Source organism: Wyeomyia smithii, chromosome 2 (genome assembly GCF_029784165.1).
Source record: "Wyeomyia smithii strain HCP4-BCI-WySm-NY-G18 chromosome 2, ASM2978416v1, whole genome shotgun sequence".
Taxonomy (NCBI): Eukaryota; Metazoa; Arthropoda; class Insecta; order Diptera; family Culicidae; genus Wyeomyia; species Wyeomyia smithii.
The window spans coordinates 103,063,177-103,082,319 of record NC_073695.1 but is presented as its reverse complement, the minus strand read 5'-3'; the positions used below and the strand labels follow the sequence as shown (position 1 = coordinate 103,082,319).

The following is a 19,143-nucleotide window of genomic DNA, read 5'->3' as shown; positions in this document are numbered from 1 at the left end:
AAATCTCAATAATTTCCGCTGCTTCTTAAAATCATTATTTTGCACTTACGAAAAGCGCATATCAATAAAATATTTTTCGGTCATATGGAACACACTTTTTTCAACATAACATTTTCAACATTGAATAAATAACTACTTCAGCATTGCAAAACTGCTCCGATTCTCCACCAAAGTTTTTTTTTGACGGAAGCAAACATTTGATTCGTTGTGTGAGTAATGCGCTTGTACAATACGAGACGACAAAAATGCTTTTATCCAACACAGATTGAGGAAACTAACGGTATTATATTTGGTTTGTTTCAATTAGTACAGCTCTACTTCCACCATAGTTTACTGAAATGTGCTAACCGGTGTTCATTAACTGTTGACACTACAGCGGATATCATGTGATATCACCAATCATTATATCAAGTATCATACACCAAATTGTTCGTGAAAACTAGATGAATGGGTTCTGATATCAAGATACACAATGTCACATGATATCATAAAATTATTTAAATATGCAGTTTTTGGTTATGAACTACGTTTTTTTCGTACACATTGCTGTAAATATTAGAACGAACGAAGGAAGATGTCTAGGCAGTTAAGTTATTTGAAGAAAATGCGGAGGTTCATTATTTTTTTGTAATATCAAATGGTTTCCGAGATGCAAGAAAATTTTAGAGCATGTGTAATAGGGTGAAAAATCGTTATATGGAAAAAACGAAACCAAGTTTTTTTTGTTCTATTTGGGGCCCCAAACAATCCTAAATTTATCGGAAGTCGATTGGTTTAATCTCCGCTTGGCGCATTGCATTTCAAATTTATATAGCGATTTGTATGGAAAAACCAACTTTTATGCATTTTCCATTCTAAAGAGCTCAAAATGGCTCAAGTTATGAAACCTATGGTCATAACTCCAAATGGTAGGTTTTTTGATGCTTAACAACTTGGCCGAAGACACTAAAGAGCTAGGGTGCCCAAAAAATACTAGAGCTGCTCAAAGTTGAGTATGTCGAAATTGATGTTGCAAATCATTTTTTCTGCCAACACTGCCAGTGTACCGGCGTCAGTCAGATTTCCATCAGAAGTAACCTCTGAAGCACGTTGTAGATTCTTTCTACGCCTGAATAATGGACCTAAATTTGTTTGCTTGATCCAGCTGAGTGTATAAACTCGTTACGACAGGTTATTTCTGTTGAGAATCCTACTGACGCCGGTACATTGGTAATGTTGGCAGAAAACAAGATTTTCTGCATTTAAATCAACATACTCAACTTTGGACAGCTATAGCTCTTCTTAGGGACATTCTAGCTCTTCAGTGTCCTCTGCAAAGTTGTTAGGCATCTAAAATACTATATTTTAACATAATGTAGTACATTATTAAGAGCATTATTGAGCTCTCTAGCAAGGTAAGTGCAAAAAAGTAGGTTTTCCCATAAAAATTGTCATACAAATTTGAAATGCAATGCGCCAAGCGGAGACAGAACCAATCGACTTCAGGTAAGTTTAGGGTTGTTTGGGGCCCCAAAAGGAACCAAAAAAACTTGGTTCTGGAAAATCGATCACTTTTCCCCACCCTAATGTGTAATAAATAGAAATACCATCTGGATCGAGTTGAAAATCAGGAAAACTTTTTTTCGGGACAAATTTTACCTAACCAATTTCTATTCTTTGAGGTATAATGAATTCATACACGTAAAGCCTGTATTACACTCTTTGACCAATGGTCAAATAAAGGGTGTCCACGATGAAATTGCCACACCATGAAATTGCTCTAACTTTCTAACCGTTGGGTAGAATTTAATGAAAATTTGGGTGGATTTAGTTCATAGTGTATTATTTACATCTTGCAAGTTTTAAAGTCCTGTGATCGAAGACGCGCGGAAATGGAGTCGAAAGAACAGCTCGTGCTTGATAAAATCTTGCGCATTCATCACGAGAATAAGGATCTCTCGCATCGTTCCATCGCTAAAACGTTGGGAATCGCGAGTTCCACGGTGTCGCGAGTGATTAAGCGGTTCGAGGAACGATTGACCTTCGATCGGAAACCCAGAAGTGAAGGAAAAAGTATTCCGTACAACACCAAAAATCACAACCGCGTAGTTGGGACCTTCAACCGAAACCCGAACGCCTACGTTCGGGACGTGGCTAAGAAGCTGCGACTAAGCCGAAGTTTTGTCCAGAAGGCCAAAACTAAGGCTGGGCTTCGAACGTTCAAGGTACAAAGGCCCCTAATCGCGACGAGAAGCAGAACAAGTCCGCCAAAACCCGTGTCAGGAAGTTGTACCTCAACATGCTGACGAAAGTTGAATGCTGCATCATGGACGACGAAACATATGTGAAGGCCGACTTCAAACAGATCCCCGGCAACCAGTTTTTCACGGCCAAGGATATGTTCAGCGTTCTGGAGCATGTCCGCACTCAGAAGATGCCCAAATTTGCGAAGAAATTTCTGGTTTGGCAAGCCATCTGCACGTGCGGGAAGCGGAGTGCACCTTTCGTGACCCAGGACACGATGAACGGACAGGTGTACATGAAAGAATGCCTCCAGAAGCGGCTGTTTCCTCTCCTGAAGGCCCACAACGTCCCAACAATCTTCTGGCCGGATTTGGCCTCATGCCACTACTCCAAGGACGTGCTGAAGTGGTATGCGGACAATAAGGTCAATTTCGTGCCGAAAATGTTCAACACTCCGGAGCTCCGCCTCATCGAAAAGTACTGGGCGATTATGAAGCAGCACCTTCTTAAACAACCTAAACTAGTGAAGACAGTCGAGGAACCAAAGAAAGTATGGGTTTACATGCAAAAAACGGTATTTGATTTCCAGTACCGAGCAACTCAAAAAAGACTATATTTTTCGATTTGCTAAACGCCGCTAGAGTTAAGTAAGAGTCATTTATGAGGTGAACAATCCGAATTTAGTGTGCTTGACTGACCTGTCAGAAAGCTCTATACAAGCCCGTAGCTACCGGGAGCGCTAGTAGGGGTTTAGCCACCCACGCGCATTTTTCTCATGTATGTGATTGATACCTACTAGGTAAAACACCACCAAAAGAAAAAAAACATAACCAATACGCATTACTGAATAGTCTCCATTTTTTTAAATTTCAACGATATCAGTCAATTTTTAGAACAATTGCGCCATGCATTTGAGTAGTTCATTAAATATCAAAAGAACCATGTTTAAGTCCAAACAATCAAAACAGTCGAGCTTATATGCAAAAAAGGATAAATTATTCAATCGATATAAAATCGGACTATAAAAAAGGTAGGCTGACCAGACTTCGGGTTGGGCATTCCACACTCTACCCGGTCTGATGGTAAACATTGATCAAACAATGCCAATCGTAAAATTTAGGATTTAGGTTGACGGTTGAATCGCTCAATTCTCTCAGTGTTTCTCCGCTAATAGAATGTCTCAGTGCCGTTGGTTGACATTGATTTGAAATAAGGCGGCTCTGCTGGATTTCTAACGCTTTAATTCCTTCAATGCAATTGTTGCTTCAGGGTAGAACTTTTAATTTTCGATCGTTGTGTAAACAAGTCTAATAAGTGTCATAGAATCGTTGTACTCCATCCCTCGACCTTGCATTGTTTCTTTTGCTGGGTTGGTTATTTGTTTAATGAATATTGGATCGGTCGAATCGCTTCGTGGAATTCATGTACATGACTTTGTTGGAACCGGTCCCAGTCTGATTTTCCTGCGATCTGCTTCATTTTGCTTTCAAACTTCTACAAACATTTGTAGAAATTAGCGTCCAACTATGCATATTTCAGTACTTGTCAATGGAGGGCGGTATTTTTACGGTTAAGTATTTTAATACAAGCTCGATATGAATACAAAGTAAAGTAATTCGCAGTTTGTTTTTTTTTTTTTTTCAGAATATATACCCGGAAAACCGGATTTTCGATAATAAGAAAATTCTTACGGGAAACCACTAACGCTTACTTGAAAAAAGATGAGCTTCTACAGTTTTTGGTACTTTTGGTACCTTTTTTGTCGAGCAAATAACGGTGTTCAAGTGCTGTCTCATAAAAAAAAGTTTAATTAAATAAAAATTTGAGACAGGTCTTGCAGATGTCATGTTGATCGAATTGCAATTCTCGTGACTTACGGTAAAACAGCAAAGTCCTTGAGCGCGCCCTAAGTTGATTCGGGTTCTGGCAAAAATCGCCGAAATAGTTCATAATACGCTAGTAGATTGGAATATTTCAGGCAAGTTTGTGTTGCTGTGTTAAGTGATTTGCTCGCTCGAAAACTAACCCAGGGTGGCCACTCAAAACCCGAAATTAAATTCCCGGTTTTCTCCCGGTTTTTCTTGGTTCGTTCAAATATTTTTCCTGGTTAATTTTACTTTTGAATTCTGTAGTTTTCCATGCAGTTAAGGAATAAAAAAGCGTGACTTTCGATTTACATGTCAACATGCTCTAAGTCACTTCTTGACGTGTTCAGCCTTATTGAAATCAAGAGATATAGTCGCAAAAAACCGAAAAATGCGACGGATGTCACCTTTCCGAGAGGAGATGTCTACAAGTATCTTATAAACAACGCATATAATACTCATAACCGAGGAATTCTAGGCCAAATTAAGTTTGAAGGAATCGTTTTTACCTCAACCAGATAAGATCCAATATATAAAAGAGTAATATATAAAAGAGTGTTTTCATAACACTTAAAACACGTTATTCCAGCAGCTCACGCATCTCCTCATCAATATCAATTTCGTGTCCTCCTCCGGCAACCTGTACTGTATCGTACACCAAGCGCTGCGCTACAAGTCTGTCTTTTCCAAATTCATGACAACGCACTCCTTGTTCACGGAGAAACCTCGCTCCAACGTGGCATTGCCATGCGATAGAATCAGAATCTTCTTAATAAACACAGTAAAGTTAGGAAGTTTCTTGCCTGAAGCAGCTATCAGATCTCTACAAAAAGTATCAAGGTAGGAAGTCAGCAATGTCTTCGTCGAATGCATACTCAATAGTTGTGAGTATTCTTGGCGACATCTATAGGCGACATTTGCCCTGGGCAAAATTCGGGCCATTTGAATGCTACTTCCGGGGAGCTTACCTTGGTCAAGTTAGCTTCCAAGAGGAAGATGAATAAAAACAAAAACTGTTTTATGCACTGTAAGATATGTCAGCCATCTTTTCCGGGTCACAGGACTAGTCTTTTTTTAAGTATTCGAGGAAACTTACTTGAGAAATTTTGGTCTTGTGATCGCCATGAGACGGCTGACAAAAAATGGGTTTGTATGGCACAATCCCACCCCCACTGGCACAATCTCACCCCGGCTTGTAATGTTCAGTAAAATTCCCGGTTTTTTCCCGGTTTTTCCCAGTTCCAAACGATTCCAGGTTTTTTCCCGGTTCTCCCGGTTTTACCGGTTGGGTGGCCACCCTGCTAACCAGTCTTACTTGTCCTCTCAATGTCTATGAACTTTTATGCAAAAATATAAAATATAGCAAAAGCAGCGCACCTCAAACACTCGTCTTCAACCGTTTTACAAAAGCATCAAACGAAATCAATTCTTTCATAGCCAATTAATGATCGAATAATTCGCTCAAACGCAATCTAGTTCGCGGCGATTATAAAGAGCTCTTTTTTCCTGTATGGACCTCCTCACTGCGACCAGAATAGTTGATCTATTGTGAGATATGCCCGGGTGTCTGCTGTATCCTGCACTTCTGTTATTAGCAATATCGCTATTAAAAGTGGCATGCTTATTATTATTTTATCCGTGCTTATGTATAATGATTTCACCCTTCCTTTTACACACTTACTTGCTCTACTATACCGAGCCACGTTCCTTCTGCCAAATATCACCAATTATGATTCCCTGGAGAAGTTTAGTTGAGCGTCCTTCTGACCAGTTTATTATAAGAGGGACTTATTTTGTTCAGAGGAAGCACACCAAGGTGTTTTAATAAAATTACCACAAAAGATCAAAATAATGATCGCAGTGGTCCAAATCTTACAAAAAAAATCATAATAAAATAAACCCAACCTTAAGTCCTTTGAGTCATCGAATGGCTTGATTCTACTAAGATTCGAACCTACGACCGCTCAGCAAAGCGGACTCTGTAAACTTGCGACTTCGCAGTAGGGTGGTCGGTATTAGGGACTTATCGAAAAACCGGTATTTCGGTATTCATAAAAATAAAAACCGGTAAGAAACCGGTATTTTTATTTTTTATTTCGGGTTAATACAAACTAGGGGCAACTCTTGGTTTTTGAACCTACTTTTGTTCAACTAGGTACAAAATTCTGAAAATTATAGTTTGGGGAAGTAATGGCAATAATGTCCACGAAAAAAACACAAGTCATCCTCTCTGTACTATTTAATAATAAAACTGAAAAAAAATTAATAATAAAACTGAAAAAATAAACAATATTTAAAAACTTATGCTAGAAAAACTAAATTTGAGGGGGTTTGCTTTGCTAAAGAAACTATTCATGTATCTTCGCTGTATCAAAAGTTAGATTTTTTATTTTCATGATTGTAGGCCATGATCAAAAAAATTTCTTATCAACATTTCCGTTCTATTTTTGTGAACAATTCTTTTGAACATTGTCTAACATCAACCGTTTAAGCACAAATGAATTAAGTTCGTCAAATTGCCTTTTTCGACCACTGTGCGGTGGTGGTGCGATCATCAGCGTTTTGTAGCACGAATTTCTACAACCCCTAGGGCTGTATACCTTGTAGTATTATTTTTTAGTTTTACCTTCAAATAGCGCAAAACGAAAAATGACTTGCGTTTTTTTCGCGGACATTATTGTGATTACTGCTTCAAACTTGAACTGGTAGGTTCAAAATCCACGAATTGCCTCTGTAAGTATGAATGTTTAAAGAAATCATCTGTTCTACTTAGAAAATAAATGTTTTGCTTTGTTGATATGAAGTTTTCTGCAGAGTAGGCAGTGTGACTTTGCACTCGTATCCAAGTGAGTTTTAAAACTTGTTTGCACATTTATTTTCGGTTTGCACGTAAACCTTATTAACAGTGCATTACACTTGAGTTAGATTCGAGTTTAAATCCTGCATAACAACAATTGCATAAAAATCGAATTGCGATGAAATTCGCGCCGCGTCTGCTGCAACAGTTTGTTGCATTGTCTTTTGAAAGCATAAATTCGATCTAAAAACAAAACTTATCGCGTTACATCATCGCCTGCATCGCTGGATACATCGTGCACTGCATGCATTGCACGCATTTAAACTCAATCGATCAAAGTGTGCGGTGCAAAAAAACTCAAACTATCGAGAGAAAGCAGATTCAAGTTGGATTCAAAAATGGAGAAGTGTTACTCAGTTCAACTTTGCACGAGTTCATGCCATCACTGGTTTTCTGACATATTATCGATACACACAAACACATCGTCTGAATCCAAGCAGAACAAATAAAAATTGATTAATAGGTATTGGCAAATTAAAATTCAATGTTGCTTCTGTCTAAATGTATTATTATATACACCTTTATGTGATTTGTAACGCCTACCTAAGTGGGTAGCATTCATTAGCCTTATAATGATTTATGAATATTGTGACAAGTTTTTTCTTAATTTTAAGAAAAATACCGAAAATACCGGTTTTTTGCCTCTCCAATACCAGTACTTCGGTATTAAAAAAATATCGGTTTTACCAGTAAACCACCCTACTACGCAGCCTCCTTGAAGAGCTTGCTTGTAAAGCGACCCTTTTTACTCATCACGACGAAAAACGAGACATTTTTGTTTTTATAGTCAAACCCTACATTTAGTTGCATTTAAGAAATACGAAACCTCAAGCCTATTGAACAGTTACTATTATGTGATTTATTCCATCTCATTTCCTACAAAACCGATGCTTTCTTTTTTTTTTTTTTTTTGAACTTAATATTGATTTTTTAGACCGTGACCCAGCCGAAGAGTAAAATAATAAGGAATAGCAATATTCTGCCGAAAATTACTCGATGTAAACGACACCACAGAGCGTGGTGTTATATTTACCAAAGATTATAACTGTCTTTCAATACATAAAGAGACGAACCTGGTTATATTGCATGTTGTTCATTCATGCCGAATAAATATCAATCTCATTCAAAAGCCGCACTATTTAATAAACTACAAAAGTTATAGATCATTTTCAACTTAAATTAGGATACACAGTAACATTATTGTTTTATAAAAATATAAGTGTATTTGAATATATCGATATGTCGATTTCTAATATATAAGCGCTTTATAAATCTATTAACTAAACTCCGATCAACTTCAAATTTTCGTGGCTCATTGTAGAGGTCGAAAGGAAACTTTTACAGCCGGGCGCCCATTTAGATCGATAGCTTCAAAAACGACCATATAAAAAAGGCCACTCTAGTTGCAAGCCACCGATCATCAAACCAAAATGCAGCACAGGTCTCCACAATGCTAAGTCCAAAGCAAAAAAAAATCAAATAGGCACTTTCATGTTAGTTACACTTTTTAAAATGTTCAAAGCGTTATAACTCAGAAACAGACAACTGCTGAGAACTAATTGTAGAGAATTGATAGAGCTTTCGTTACAAAACCATCAAGACCCAACGACACAACCTCTTTGGGAGAAGATCCGGTCGGCCACGATCTGCAAAAACACCGCAAGCAGTTTAAGTTGTGAGCGAAAAAGACAATGTTCGATTCGAAAACTTGCAACCGATCAGAATATATTTATTGGATCTGTCCACAATATTTTGGCAACTAACCTTGAATGTAAGTCCTACACGAAGTGTAAAGTTGATCGCCAAGCTTCCCACATCTGAACCCAATGGACTTTTTTGGTCTGGTCCTATACTGCCGCTCCAAGCACAACTGTCCCATATTCTGTGCAAACCTTATGGACGCTGGGACAGTTATGCTTGGAGCGGCAGTATACGCTTGCTTGCGTCGAAGCTTGATGATTATATCTCCGATTTGGAACAGTTTAGAGCGGTTATTCAGGGAATTTGGGATGGAATACCAACAGAATCCGTGCATGCCGATTGCGACAGCTTTGAAAAGCGTTTAAAGTTGGTGAGACTAACTGAGGGAGGGGTTATTTCAAAACATCTGCTGTAGACGTTCACTATGAAAAGCAGTTTCTAAAAAACATCAAAAATTAGATGTGTGATATTTAAGTATTAATCATATGTAAAAAAAGCAAATTTACTTATTACTTAAGGGAAAGGTAAAAGAAGAAATGATTCGAAGTAATTTCTTGTCCATAAGCTTAATCTTACTGTAAATCAATTACTCATAAAATAAATTTTAAATTCCTAGATATCAACTACAGGTCGGACTCGATTATCCGGAACAACAACAAAAATTTCACTCCGGATAATCGAATCACAGAAAAAATACTGAAATTTTGCGCTTAACGAACATGAAATAAATATTTCTTTTCTTTGTTTCACTTGTGTGGCGTAACCAGAAAATATTTCTAAGGCGAAGAGGAAAAATCTTGAGAAGCAAAATAAATAAATTGGACATTAATTATTTTCACTTAATTCGAACATGTCCCAAACATGCCGGAAGTGACTTAAATTGAAACAAATATGAGAGAAGGGATGGTAAAGGCAAAATTTCGGAATAAAAATTGAAAATGGACACCAAAAAAATAAAATTCCGGATAATCGAATCTGAAATTCCGGATAATCGAATTCCGGAAAATCGAGTTTCCGGATAATCGAGTCTCCGGATAATCGAGTCCGACTGTACTAATCTTCAGACTCAGATTAAAAGTGTTGGAATTTTTTATCTACAACTTTGTTTAGCATGTAACCACAGACTATCTCGCCAGTCGCGAAATATGACACGACAGCCGCGCAATCGTATGTGCAAATGTTAGCTGGGAGAAACTAATAGAATTGGAAAATTCATAAGGTAATCCACGATGTTTCGTAATTTGTACGATAGAACGTAACAAATCCACGCACTTCGAACACAAGATTTGAATTCCAGGACCGCTGAATATTTACTCTTTAAACTCATTTGCAGAGTAGCTATGATATTGCGCTTTCCATGGCATATTCAATAACGCCGGGTGTCAAACATATATTTGCAGACAATACAATCACAATTGCGGGTATTATTTTTTGATGTTTTTACTTATAGAAATTTGAGAGCTATTTGTTTTTACTAATAGCGAATTTCTTTATTCCACCAGCTCACCTCGTTTTGACCTGGAAGCGCACTAACTGCTGTCAAAACCATTCTTTATTCGCTCGATTTTGACCCAGTTTTGACCTGCCGTGCTGCCCGAAGCGCACTGTAAAATTTGTCAGCTTCAACCCACCACCACACGTGCTAAGTTCGTAAACAATTATCTGGCATCTCTTTCTTACTTGCGTCTTAAATGGCGATGACGTTTTATTATTCTTCGGCAATTTTGCCCGCACACAGTGGAATAAAGAAATTCGCTATAACATTTTCACCATTTCTGATCACCCAAATAATAAACTAATAGATCATTTGACTAACAAGCCATAACACACAAATAAAATAAAAATATACCTATATATAGCTATAAAATTAGCAATTGTAGACACTATATATAGTGTCTATAATCCTATCTCCAGTAGAATAAGTAATAAGACCTATGTAAAATAAACTGTTGCGATATATAGCTCGCAAAACCGAAAGGCGCATTACTCTTTTGCGATTTAACTAATTTTTACCTTTTCGCATTAAGATTCTTCCGCTTGTTCAACTATACCTATGTTTTTCTAGAGGTATATCTTTTTCCAAAAATGAGAATGCAAATGATTCTTCATGAATGTACATATAGTTACGAATTTTAGCAATCACTGCTTCTTCAATATACTTCAAAAACCATTTACACCATTCGAAGACTTCGTAAACCGAAAAGTGAAACACGCTGCGTATGTTTTGATATTTTCCAACACAACCGCCATATTGATTCGAAGTACAGGCTTGGTACGTTTGCTGGTGAAAATGTTACGTGGACTGAATACGCAGAACACGAAAACCGAAATTTTCCACAAAATCAGAACTTACCGCCAACAATATCCTCTTTATATTACACAACAATAATAGCTTTTCTGTAATTCGACTCTTTTCGCCAAAGCAATAGCTTTTCAAATCATTTAAATAGTTTTTTTCTCCATCACGATGAAATTCACCAGCTTTTCTCGATATCAGTCGCTGCAATTTTTTCGTTTTGACGTTTTCTTCTGTAAACCTAATATTTATGGTTGGCAGCGCTGTTAACTGTCAGATGAGTGCGATGAGCGCGATGAGTGGATTATAAATATTATCCAATAAGAATTGTAACCCAACCCGAAACAAATGCCGGTGTTCTATAAACAAAGCCAGCTGATTAAGGTTCATCAGAAAAAATGGATCTCGATCAGATTAAAACCGAACTTGACGATGTAGAGCAACAGATCCCACGTCATTTAATGCAGCGGGACGTTACACCGAACGTTTCTTTTGCAATGGATACTGTTGATTTGACCAATGATGAGTATATATGCGAGTTTGAAAACTTCCTCAGAGGCATTCAAGATCATCGAAAACAAAAAAGAGTTCTTCGTCAACAGAAACACATTGAAGATGTAATTCCCCTACAGATAATTCACATGAACCTCGTCAATTTTTATCAAGAAGCATATGTAGGGTCATTGTTTGGGATCGATTTTAAAAACGTTATGATCTACGGACGAATAAGCCCGGGAGTTGTACGGCAGGAGAATAACACACATATTTACAAACTGGACGACGGATCCGGAATAGTTGATGTACATTACGCGCATGGGCTTGTTAGGGATGTAGGTAAGGCTTACTTAATATATATCAACTTGAAAAATAAACTACATTATATCTTCAATTTTACAGAGAATCTAATTTCCGCCAATAAATGTGAGGATATTCTGAAAACACGCAGTCCTCTTAATGAAGAGCAGGTTCCAGAGAAATCGGAAGACAAAGAAGATCTGAAACTCTTGTTATCATTGGTGAAAAGTCGCTGCCAGCAACGGTTGGAATATTTCACTCTGGGCACTCGATGTTTCGTTATTGGTCGACCGTTCCTGAATCGTTGGGATCGCGTTTCGGTTTATGCCTACAGTATGCATGCTGACCATAATACACCTGGAAGATCTGCTGAAGTGTTTTGGAAAACACACCTTGCTCTTTGCTATGAACAGCGATATGCTCCCGCCCTCGGGATTGATCTATAATAGGGGTGGGCAGAACGGCCCTTTTCCAAGAGCGGCTATGAACCACTCCCTCATCGTGGCAAACCGAGTCGTTTGAACGAGTCTATTTCAGTATTGTTTCGGTTTAAAAAAAACCGTAGTTTATTTTATCGTGAGCCGCTCGTTCTTTCGTCCTTCGCCCATCCCTATAAAGAATTTCGAAGCTTTTGAGACTATTCCATGTTGTATATGAGGTGCGTTTAATTAAGCCAGATAGAAACTTATACAATTGAGTAATTTTGATGTATATTTCCGCGCACATATTCTAGTTGACATAGCATGCCGGTAAATAAAGAACATAACGCGAATTTGAAACAAACTTTCAACTAGTTTCATTTCCAAACCCATTCTATACTGCCTCTCGCCTCAAGAAAATCAGAGCTAATTGGTCATAATCAACTGAATGGTACAATGGAGCCATCAAAAAAACAAAACTTATAAAGTCTAAGCCGTTTTCGCTCGGATAGCAGCACGCTTGCTGGTGACGGCCTGGAAACCAGACTTAATACTGGCCACGGAACAACGTGACCCACAAGATTCGCACTGTAGGAAAAACAGACGAGTGTCCTTCTGTAGAAGAGTTTCGGGTGAACGGCAGGTATGACATGTCACGTACTCCTTGATATACCGTCGCAAAACATTCTCGATCTGCTTTGGCTGGAATCGACCCTTAATGATGAGCTGCGAATTGCCGTCCACCGAACCGCTGGTTCCCAATTCAGCCAACAGAAAGTCCAGTAAATGTTTCGGTTGTCGATGCAAAGTTTTGCATATTTCCGTGAAGTTGGCAAAAGAGGTCTTTTTCGTGCCTACTCGAAGAACTTGGGGTGGACGCATAACAAATTTAGGCTTTCGTCCGCCTGCCATATCGGGATTCTTGTCCAGAATGATTTCGAAGACACGTTGCAAAAGCTCATCGTACGTATAGTCACGGTCCGAGCCAGCCCATGTTGTGCTGTGTTCATCCACTGCGAAGAGATAACAACTGAATGAGCGCAATTTTTTAAATAGATGTCTAGGTATATATCAGCGGTCTTTAACCCACACGTTATAAGCGAATCCCTGTTAAAAAACTTTTAACTATTATCATACATAGTTGATAAATAACGATCAGACATAGAGATCTCTACCTGTTTTTGGAAATTAATTTTGACCATCAAGATAGAAAAAAAAATTGTCCACCGTTGCTGTCATGTTTTAAGATTAAAAACCGCTGTATTATATGAAATAAAAATTAATATTGTACCGAACTCCGCACCGCTTCCATCGTTATCCGTAAGGCATGTAATTTGAAAAACATTTATAGCTTACGGGGAACTACCTTTAAAATTTAATACGCTATATCATGCACAGAATAGTATTCAGAAAAAATTAACTTTTAGGTAGAAAATAGATAGAAATATATACCATTTTCCTTCTCCTCCTCCCGAGCAGCTTCCTCAGCCTCCATCAACTCCGTTAGATCCTTCTTCTTCTTCTTTTTCTTTTTCATGCTGAAGTCGATCTTCATATCATCGTCATCCAGTCCATCATCTCCAATGCTGAAAACAGCACCATCGGCATCATCCATTTTACCAGCATCCTTGCCCTCTTTCTCGCCTTCGGTTTTGCCTTCCGATGCAACAGCAAGGGCTGTATCTAATTCATCCAGATTGAAAGGCTTCTTCTTTTTCTTCTTCTTCTTGCCAAAACTTTCCAGGTCTAAATTATCATCCAAGTCATTTGTTGCGACTCCATCCAATCCTACTGTATTGCCACTTTCCGCTGGAGTAGAACTATCACCTGCAACGGGCGTCTCAACATCTGCACCATCATCAACCCCGAGTGCACCGTCCAAATCAAATGGAGTCTTCTTCTTCTTCTTTTTCTTCATCAACGAAGGATCAAATATCTGCGAATGAAAATACACTTCGATTTTAATAATACACAAAGAGAACATAAGCCTATCAAGTAACATCATATATATTAGAACATAAAATTCTTTAAACTACCTTAACCTCGAAACAAGAGACATCCTACCTACCAAATAAAAGTTACCAGCATGGCATATTTCTAAGTTCACTATCGGAACAAATAATCTACTAATAAAGTACAATATCGTACAAAAACTTACCGCATCATCTTCAGCCATGATTCACTCCTTTCTAAGTTAGCTTTTTGCAGCAGAATCAACAATGTATCAGCAAAATTTCTTTGAAAATTGAGAAAATTTTAATTTGATGAAATTGCATCAGAAATTTTTTTTTCTGACTTGACAGATGAACGACAGGTATGCGTACGTTTCGCTTTCAATACGTTCCTGGTTGCCACGCGGTTAAGCATCAACTACGAAATTGACATGCTAGAAACCTATAACTAACACTGAAAAAAATCACACGTTCATACTAGAGATCCTCAGAGGGAGAGATAAGCGATGAGAAAAACCGCTGATTTGGCAACTAGGTTTCACATATTAGAGGTGCCAGATATCTTCTCAAAGCGCAATGTTCATCAACTTTTTATTCGGCTCGTATAACTGATGGTGACGGTGGAAGTCCTGCACTCAAAACATTTTTCACGTTATAATTACCGGAAAAGTTATGTGAATATTTTCCACTGTCATTTTCATGTAGATTTTACGTGATTGTCATTCGAGTTCATCATGAACTGGTGAGATGATTTATCCTGTGAATCTTATTCAGTAGACATATGCATTTCATGTAAGTTTCACGTAGAATTTAACTACCGGTAAAGTGAAAAGCATTGGATTGTCTGATTGGTTCTACGTTTTGTACAACGTATAATTTCCAAATGTGGTTTCCCAAATTCTTTAGAAACTAGGAATAGTTTTCAGAAATAATCTTATCTTATTAATTATAAGTCGCACGGGCATTCAAAATCGCCAATTCGTAAATGAATTAAACGACATACAAAATGGCAAAATGATATTGCGACATTCGTTGGCGATCATCACTATTAGCTACAACTGTTTATGTTCAGGAAATTCCTCGCAGTTTGGACTGAATCTGTGTGAAATCTCTCGAATTCTTATGGTTTCTCTGAAGCTCACTTATTGGAAGGTCATCGAGGAATTCCTTTCATATTCAAACACTGAATCAGACATCAGCTTCGCCATTTTGATTTCTTTGTATTTTCGCACGGAGAGTTCACGCGATTTATTCTGTTTGACGTTGCCAAGTTGACGTAGATGCTACGCGATAAAACATAGTAAGCATGTGATTTTCACGTAGATGTTATGTTTGTCACATAAATCATGCAAAATGACAGAAAATGAACAAGAATAGGAACTTTCACGTAACAATAACGTGAAAAATATTTTGAGTGTGGGGAATAATAAAGTGCATCCGTGAAAACCGTGAAGGTGTTAAATTTTATGTTTATGTTTAATTTTATATACTTTCATCATTATTCTGTAGACCATACAACGGGTTTGTGAACCACCAGGTAAAAATCACTGTGATGAAGCTACTTTGGAGCATTCTGAATTCATGTTTTAGCAATAAAACATGAAAAACGTGTAAAAATAAATATACTCTTTATTGAACCTTATTGCAATACCTTTCAATGTGTTACCTTTCTTGTTCGGTTGGCTCGAATTTTGACTTGTTCGTTTGGCTCACAACACTCTCTTCGCATATCTCTCCCTCTGAGTATTGCTAGTTCATACCTGGGAGGGAGAAACTAAAGTCCTAAAGTTAAAGTTTGGACGACTGTCTCTGAAAAGTTCCAATCGAACTATCAAAACTCGTTCCAATCGAACAAGAAAGGTAACACATTGAAAGGTATTGCAATAAGGTTCAATAAAGAGTATATTTATTTTTACACGTTTTTCATGTTTTATTGCTAAAACATGAATTCAGAATGCTCCAAAGTAGCTTCATCACAGTGATTTGACATGTCAAGTTTGTCTTAGTAGATGGGAAGTATTGTGATTTAGCAATTACAAAATGCGAAAACTCTAGAGATGGAACTCGATTGTAACAAAAAGAAAAACAATAAATTCAAAAAATCTTAACATTTCATTTTTCAAATGGGTACAAAATTCATTACGCCATAGATCTCCTTTCTATTGTCTCTGGTCTTTTGCTTCTGATGAATTTTAAATTTTGTTTTTCTTTACTGTTGACAACTAGATTAGATTCTGAGTTACTACGGCTGTTGGTGACACATGGAATTTCGCATGGACATTGGGTAGCTTGTTCGAAGTGACCGTAATCAATCGACATATTATACGGTGTCTCACTTGCCACTTGAGCCACTTGAACTTATACACAGGTCCCGGTAACTTTTAGTGCTTTTTAATTCTCCGACGTGAAGTATAAATCATCGTGATTAAAGTGTGTAGTATCGTTGTTGGTGGTCGATGGAGGTTCTCGAGTGGCAGAGTTTTAATGATACCCGTGTACACTGGTTGTCGGTCAGAGTAGGAATGTCGTTTATTGTCGATCTACATTGGATTACAGTAAGAGCCTTGTTCAAAGTATGTTGGTATACAAGATAAAGATTAAAGTAAACATATTGAAAGGTAACTTATGTGGTTGCGATACGACATTCACTTTCTCTCTTAGATGATATTTTTTTTTTTTTTAATTTTATGCACGCTTCCTTGAGAGTATTTTCACTTTTATTTCCCAGAATTTTCATACACGGTTTGTACGTAGTCTTGCATGTAAGCTGGCTGCCGTGTGATACGTCTAGTTCTCGAATCACTAGAAACATTTGGCTCACCCAGACATGTTGATCGTTCATCGCTTCCACTTGCTATGTCACTGTTGAGGGAATACAAATTTGACGGTCCATCCACTTCATTTGAATTCGGTGTAGAACCAGCATTGGTGCTGGGAATTCGTTGCAAATGTGATACATGTCTTCTGTATTTGACGCCAGTTTCCTCCGAAATTACTATGACGTCTCCACCTTTCCTTTTTAATACTCTGAATACTTGAGGGTCAAAATAGGGTGCCAGCTTATTCGGTCGTGCCATCTTTTTTACCAGAACCTTATCTCCTACAGAAATTAGACTTGGTTTAGCGTTTCGACGTTCATCAGCATACAATTTGCCTTTTTCTTTCATTTGCTTATCTCGATCAGCCGTCTCTTCATCAGTATTCTTTGGTTGGTGTATCGTTGGAAGACGGTAACGAATGTTGTATCCAAATAGCATCTCCGAAGGGGTCTTCTCAGTGGTCGAGTGTGGAGATGAACGGTACATTAATAGGTATTTGTTCAGTTCATCGATCCAGTTGCCGTTCGTCGCTTGACATATAGTCAATCTTTTCAAGATAGATCGATTTTGCCGTTCTACTTCACCGTTCTGCTGTGGCCAGTACGGTGTAGTGGTGATTAACTCGATACCATGCCCATCGCAATATTCTTGGAATTCTCCACTAGAAAACTGACGGCCATTACCCGAAGTAATGGAAAACGGGAAGCCAAACCGCGCAAAAATCGGATCAAGTCGCTTGATAGTCTCGCTGGAATCCGCTGTCTTAGTAAAAACTTCAACCTCAACATAGCGGCTGAAATAGTCGACAATTACTAACAGATGATGACCCGAGGGAAGTGGTCCAAGGAAGTCTATGGCTACGTGCTGCCACGGTCCTGATGGTAGTTCTCTGCGCTTCATCGGCTCAGGTGCAGAGGGTGCAGCTACCAACATACATCCCCGGCAGTTTCTTACATACCGTTCGACTTGTGTGTCAAGCTTCGGCCACCACACCTTGGCTCGCAAACGCTGTTTCATTATAGTTATACCAGGATGGCCTTCATGAGCCAGATCTAGTACTCGCAGTTTGAAGGCCTCTGGTATAACTATACGCGTTCCCCGAAGTAAAATTTTGTTGGCAAAGCACAATTCCGTAGCGAAAACCCTAAACGAGCTAGCATCTTCCGACCAAACATCTTGTTCCAATCCAACTTTAACCGATTGAATCGATTTGTCCAAATCCGACGCTTGCTCAATTTCAGTGATCTTCAGTGCTACCGGCATTGCATTCGAGGTCACCCAATGTACATAAGATTCAGCGCATTCGTCGAATGTCTTACCCGAAATGTTATCTTTGATTGCCAACCGTGACAATGGATCAGCAATATTTGTTTTACCGGGTCGATAGATAACTTTCGCTTTGTACGCTTGTAGCCGAACCACCCATCTCTCGATTCTTGCGCAAGGCTTAGATTTTGGTTTGAAAATGGCCTCCAAGGGTTTATGATCTGTAATTAGCTCAAATGACCGGCCGTACAGATAGAAATGAAATCGTTCGATAGCCCACACAAGAGCTAATGCTTCTTTCTCAATCTGCGCGTAACGTTGCTCTACATCTGATAAACTCTTACTAGCATAAGCTATGATCCTAGCACCTTGTTTATTCATCTGCATTAGAACAGCTCCCAAGCCAACCGAACTGGCATCAGCTACCAATTGGGCTCTATCATTAACATCGAAATATCCCAACGTGGTCGGACGAATCATATAGTCCTTCAATTTTACGAATGCCTCTTGTTGTTCACGACCCCAAATGAAAGGTTGTTTCTTATTTGTCAACTGCCGGAGCGGAAAAGTTATTGTCGCTAAATCGGGAATAAATTTTCCAAGGTAATTCACGAGGCCAATGAAGCTTCTTAGCTCTTCCCCAGATTTTGGCTCCCGAAAACAGCGGATTGCCTCTAGTTTGTCTGTATCTGGTTTAATACACTCAGCAGACAACACATGACCCAAAAATTTCATTTCCGGTACACCATAAACACATTTACCTTCATTTAGGACGACATTCCATTCCTGAAATCTCTGACGAACCATTTTCAGTCGCAAATCGTGTTCCGCTTGATCAGCGCCGAAAACCAGGACATCATCAATAAAAACCACGCAGCCGTCGCATCCGCTCAGAATCTGTTCCATAATTTTTTGGAATAGTTCAGGAGCGCAGCTGATACCAAACATAA

The 19,143-nt window shown here is 38.4% G+C and overlaps 4 protein-coding genes across 5 annotated transcripts in view; 1 reads left to right on the top strand and 3 right to left on the bottom strand.

Annotated features, from left to right (window-relative positions):
- LOC129723540 (uncharacterized) overlaps window positions 1-11,177 on the bottom strand; it is a 45,917-nt gene extending 34,740 nt beyond the window's left edge. The window contains exon 1 of the mRNA XM_055677820.1: window positions 11,000-11,177. The gene's annotated coding sequence lies outside the window, so the exon portion shown is untranslated. The remainder of the gene's footprint in view (window positions 1-10,999) is intronic.
- A 36-nt stretch (window positions 11,178-11,213) lies between these two features.
- Window positions 11,214-12,504, top strand: LOC129723544 (uncharacterized). Its single transcript, XM_055677824.1, has 2 exons — window positions 11,214-11,776; window positions 11,840-12,504. The coding sequence occupies exons 1-2, from the start codon at window positions 11,341-11,343 to the stop codon at window positions 12,181-12,183; spliced, it is 780 nt and encodes a 259-aa protein (XP_055533799.1). The 5' UTR covers window positions 11,214-11,340; the 3' UTR covers window positions 12,184-12,504.
- On the bottom strand, window positions 12,385-14,474 carry LOC129723542 (eukaryotic translation initiation factor 2 subunit 2). Of its 2 annotated transcripts, XM_055677822.1 has the most exons (4): window positions 14,315-14,474; window positions 13,609-14,092; window positions 13,448-13,483; window positions 12,385-13,169 (listed from the first exon to the last, which is right to left on the bottom strand). In XM_055677822.1, exons 1-4 carry the CDS (start codon window positions 14,330-14,332, stop codon window positions 12,646-12,648), a joined length of 1,062 nt encoding a protein of 353 aa, XP_055533797.1. In that variant the 5' UTR covers window positions 14,333-14,474; the 3' UTR covers window positions 12,385-12,645. The 2 variants fall into 2 exon arrangements, with proteins under 2 accessions (XP_055533797.1, XP_055533798.1); XM_055677823.1 differs by lacking the exon at window positions 13,448-13,483.
- A 2,351-nt stretch (window positions 14,475-16,825) lies between these two features.
- LOC129719783 (uncharacterized protein K02A2.6-like) lies at window positions 16,826-19,099 on the bottom strand. Its single transcript, XM_055671191.1, has one exon. The coding sequence runs from the start codon at window positions 19,097-19,099 to the stop codon at window positions 16,826-16,828; it is 2,274 nt and encodes a 757-aa protein (XP_055527166.1).
- Between the last annotated feature and the right edge of the window lie 44 nt (window positions 19,100-19,143).

What these genes read in the sequence shown, in the direction of transcription:
- LOC129723544 (XM_055677824.1), top strand. Translation starts at nt 11,341, where the DNA reads ATGGATCTCGATCAGATTAAAACCGAACTTGACGATGTAGAGCAACAG. An exon ending in TGGGCTTGTTAGGGATGTAG is followed by an intron (nt 11,777 to 11,839) that starts GTAAGGCTTACT and finishes TCAATTTTACAG; the next exon opens with AGAATCTAATTTCCGCCAAT.
- LOC129719783 (XM_055671191.1), bottom strand. Translation starts at nt 19,099, where the DNA reads ATGGAACAGATTCTGAGCGGATGCGACGGCTGCGTGGTTTTTATTGAT.
- LOC129723542 (XM_055677822.1), bottom strand. An exon ending in GGAGGAGGAGAAGGAAAATG is followed by an intron (nt 13,484 to 13,608) that starts GTATATATTTCT and finishes TTCAAATTACAT; the next exon opens with GCCTTACGGATAACGATGGA. An exon ending in TGGAAGCGGTGCGGAGTTCG is followed by an intron (nt 13,170 to 13,447) that starts GTACAATATTAA and finishes ATCTCTTCGCAG; the next exon opens with TGGATGAACACAGCACAACA.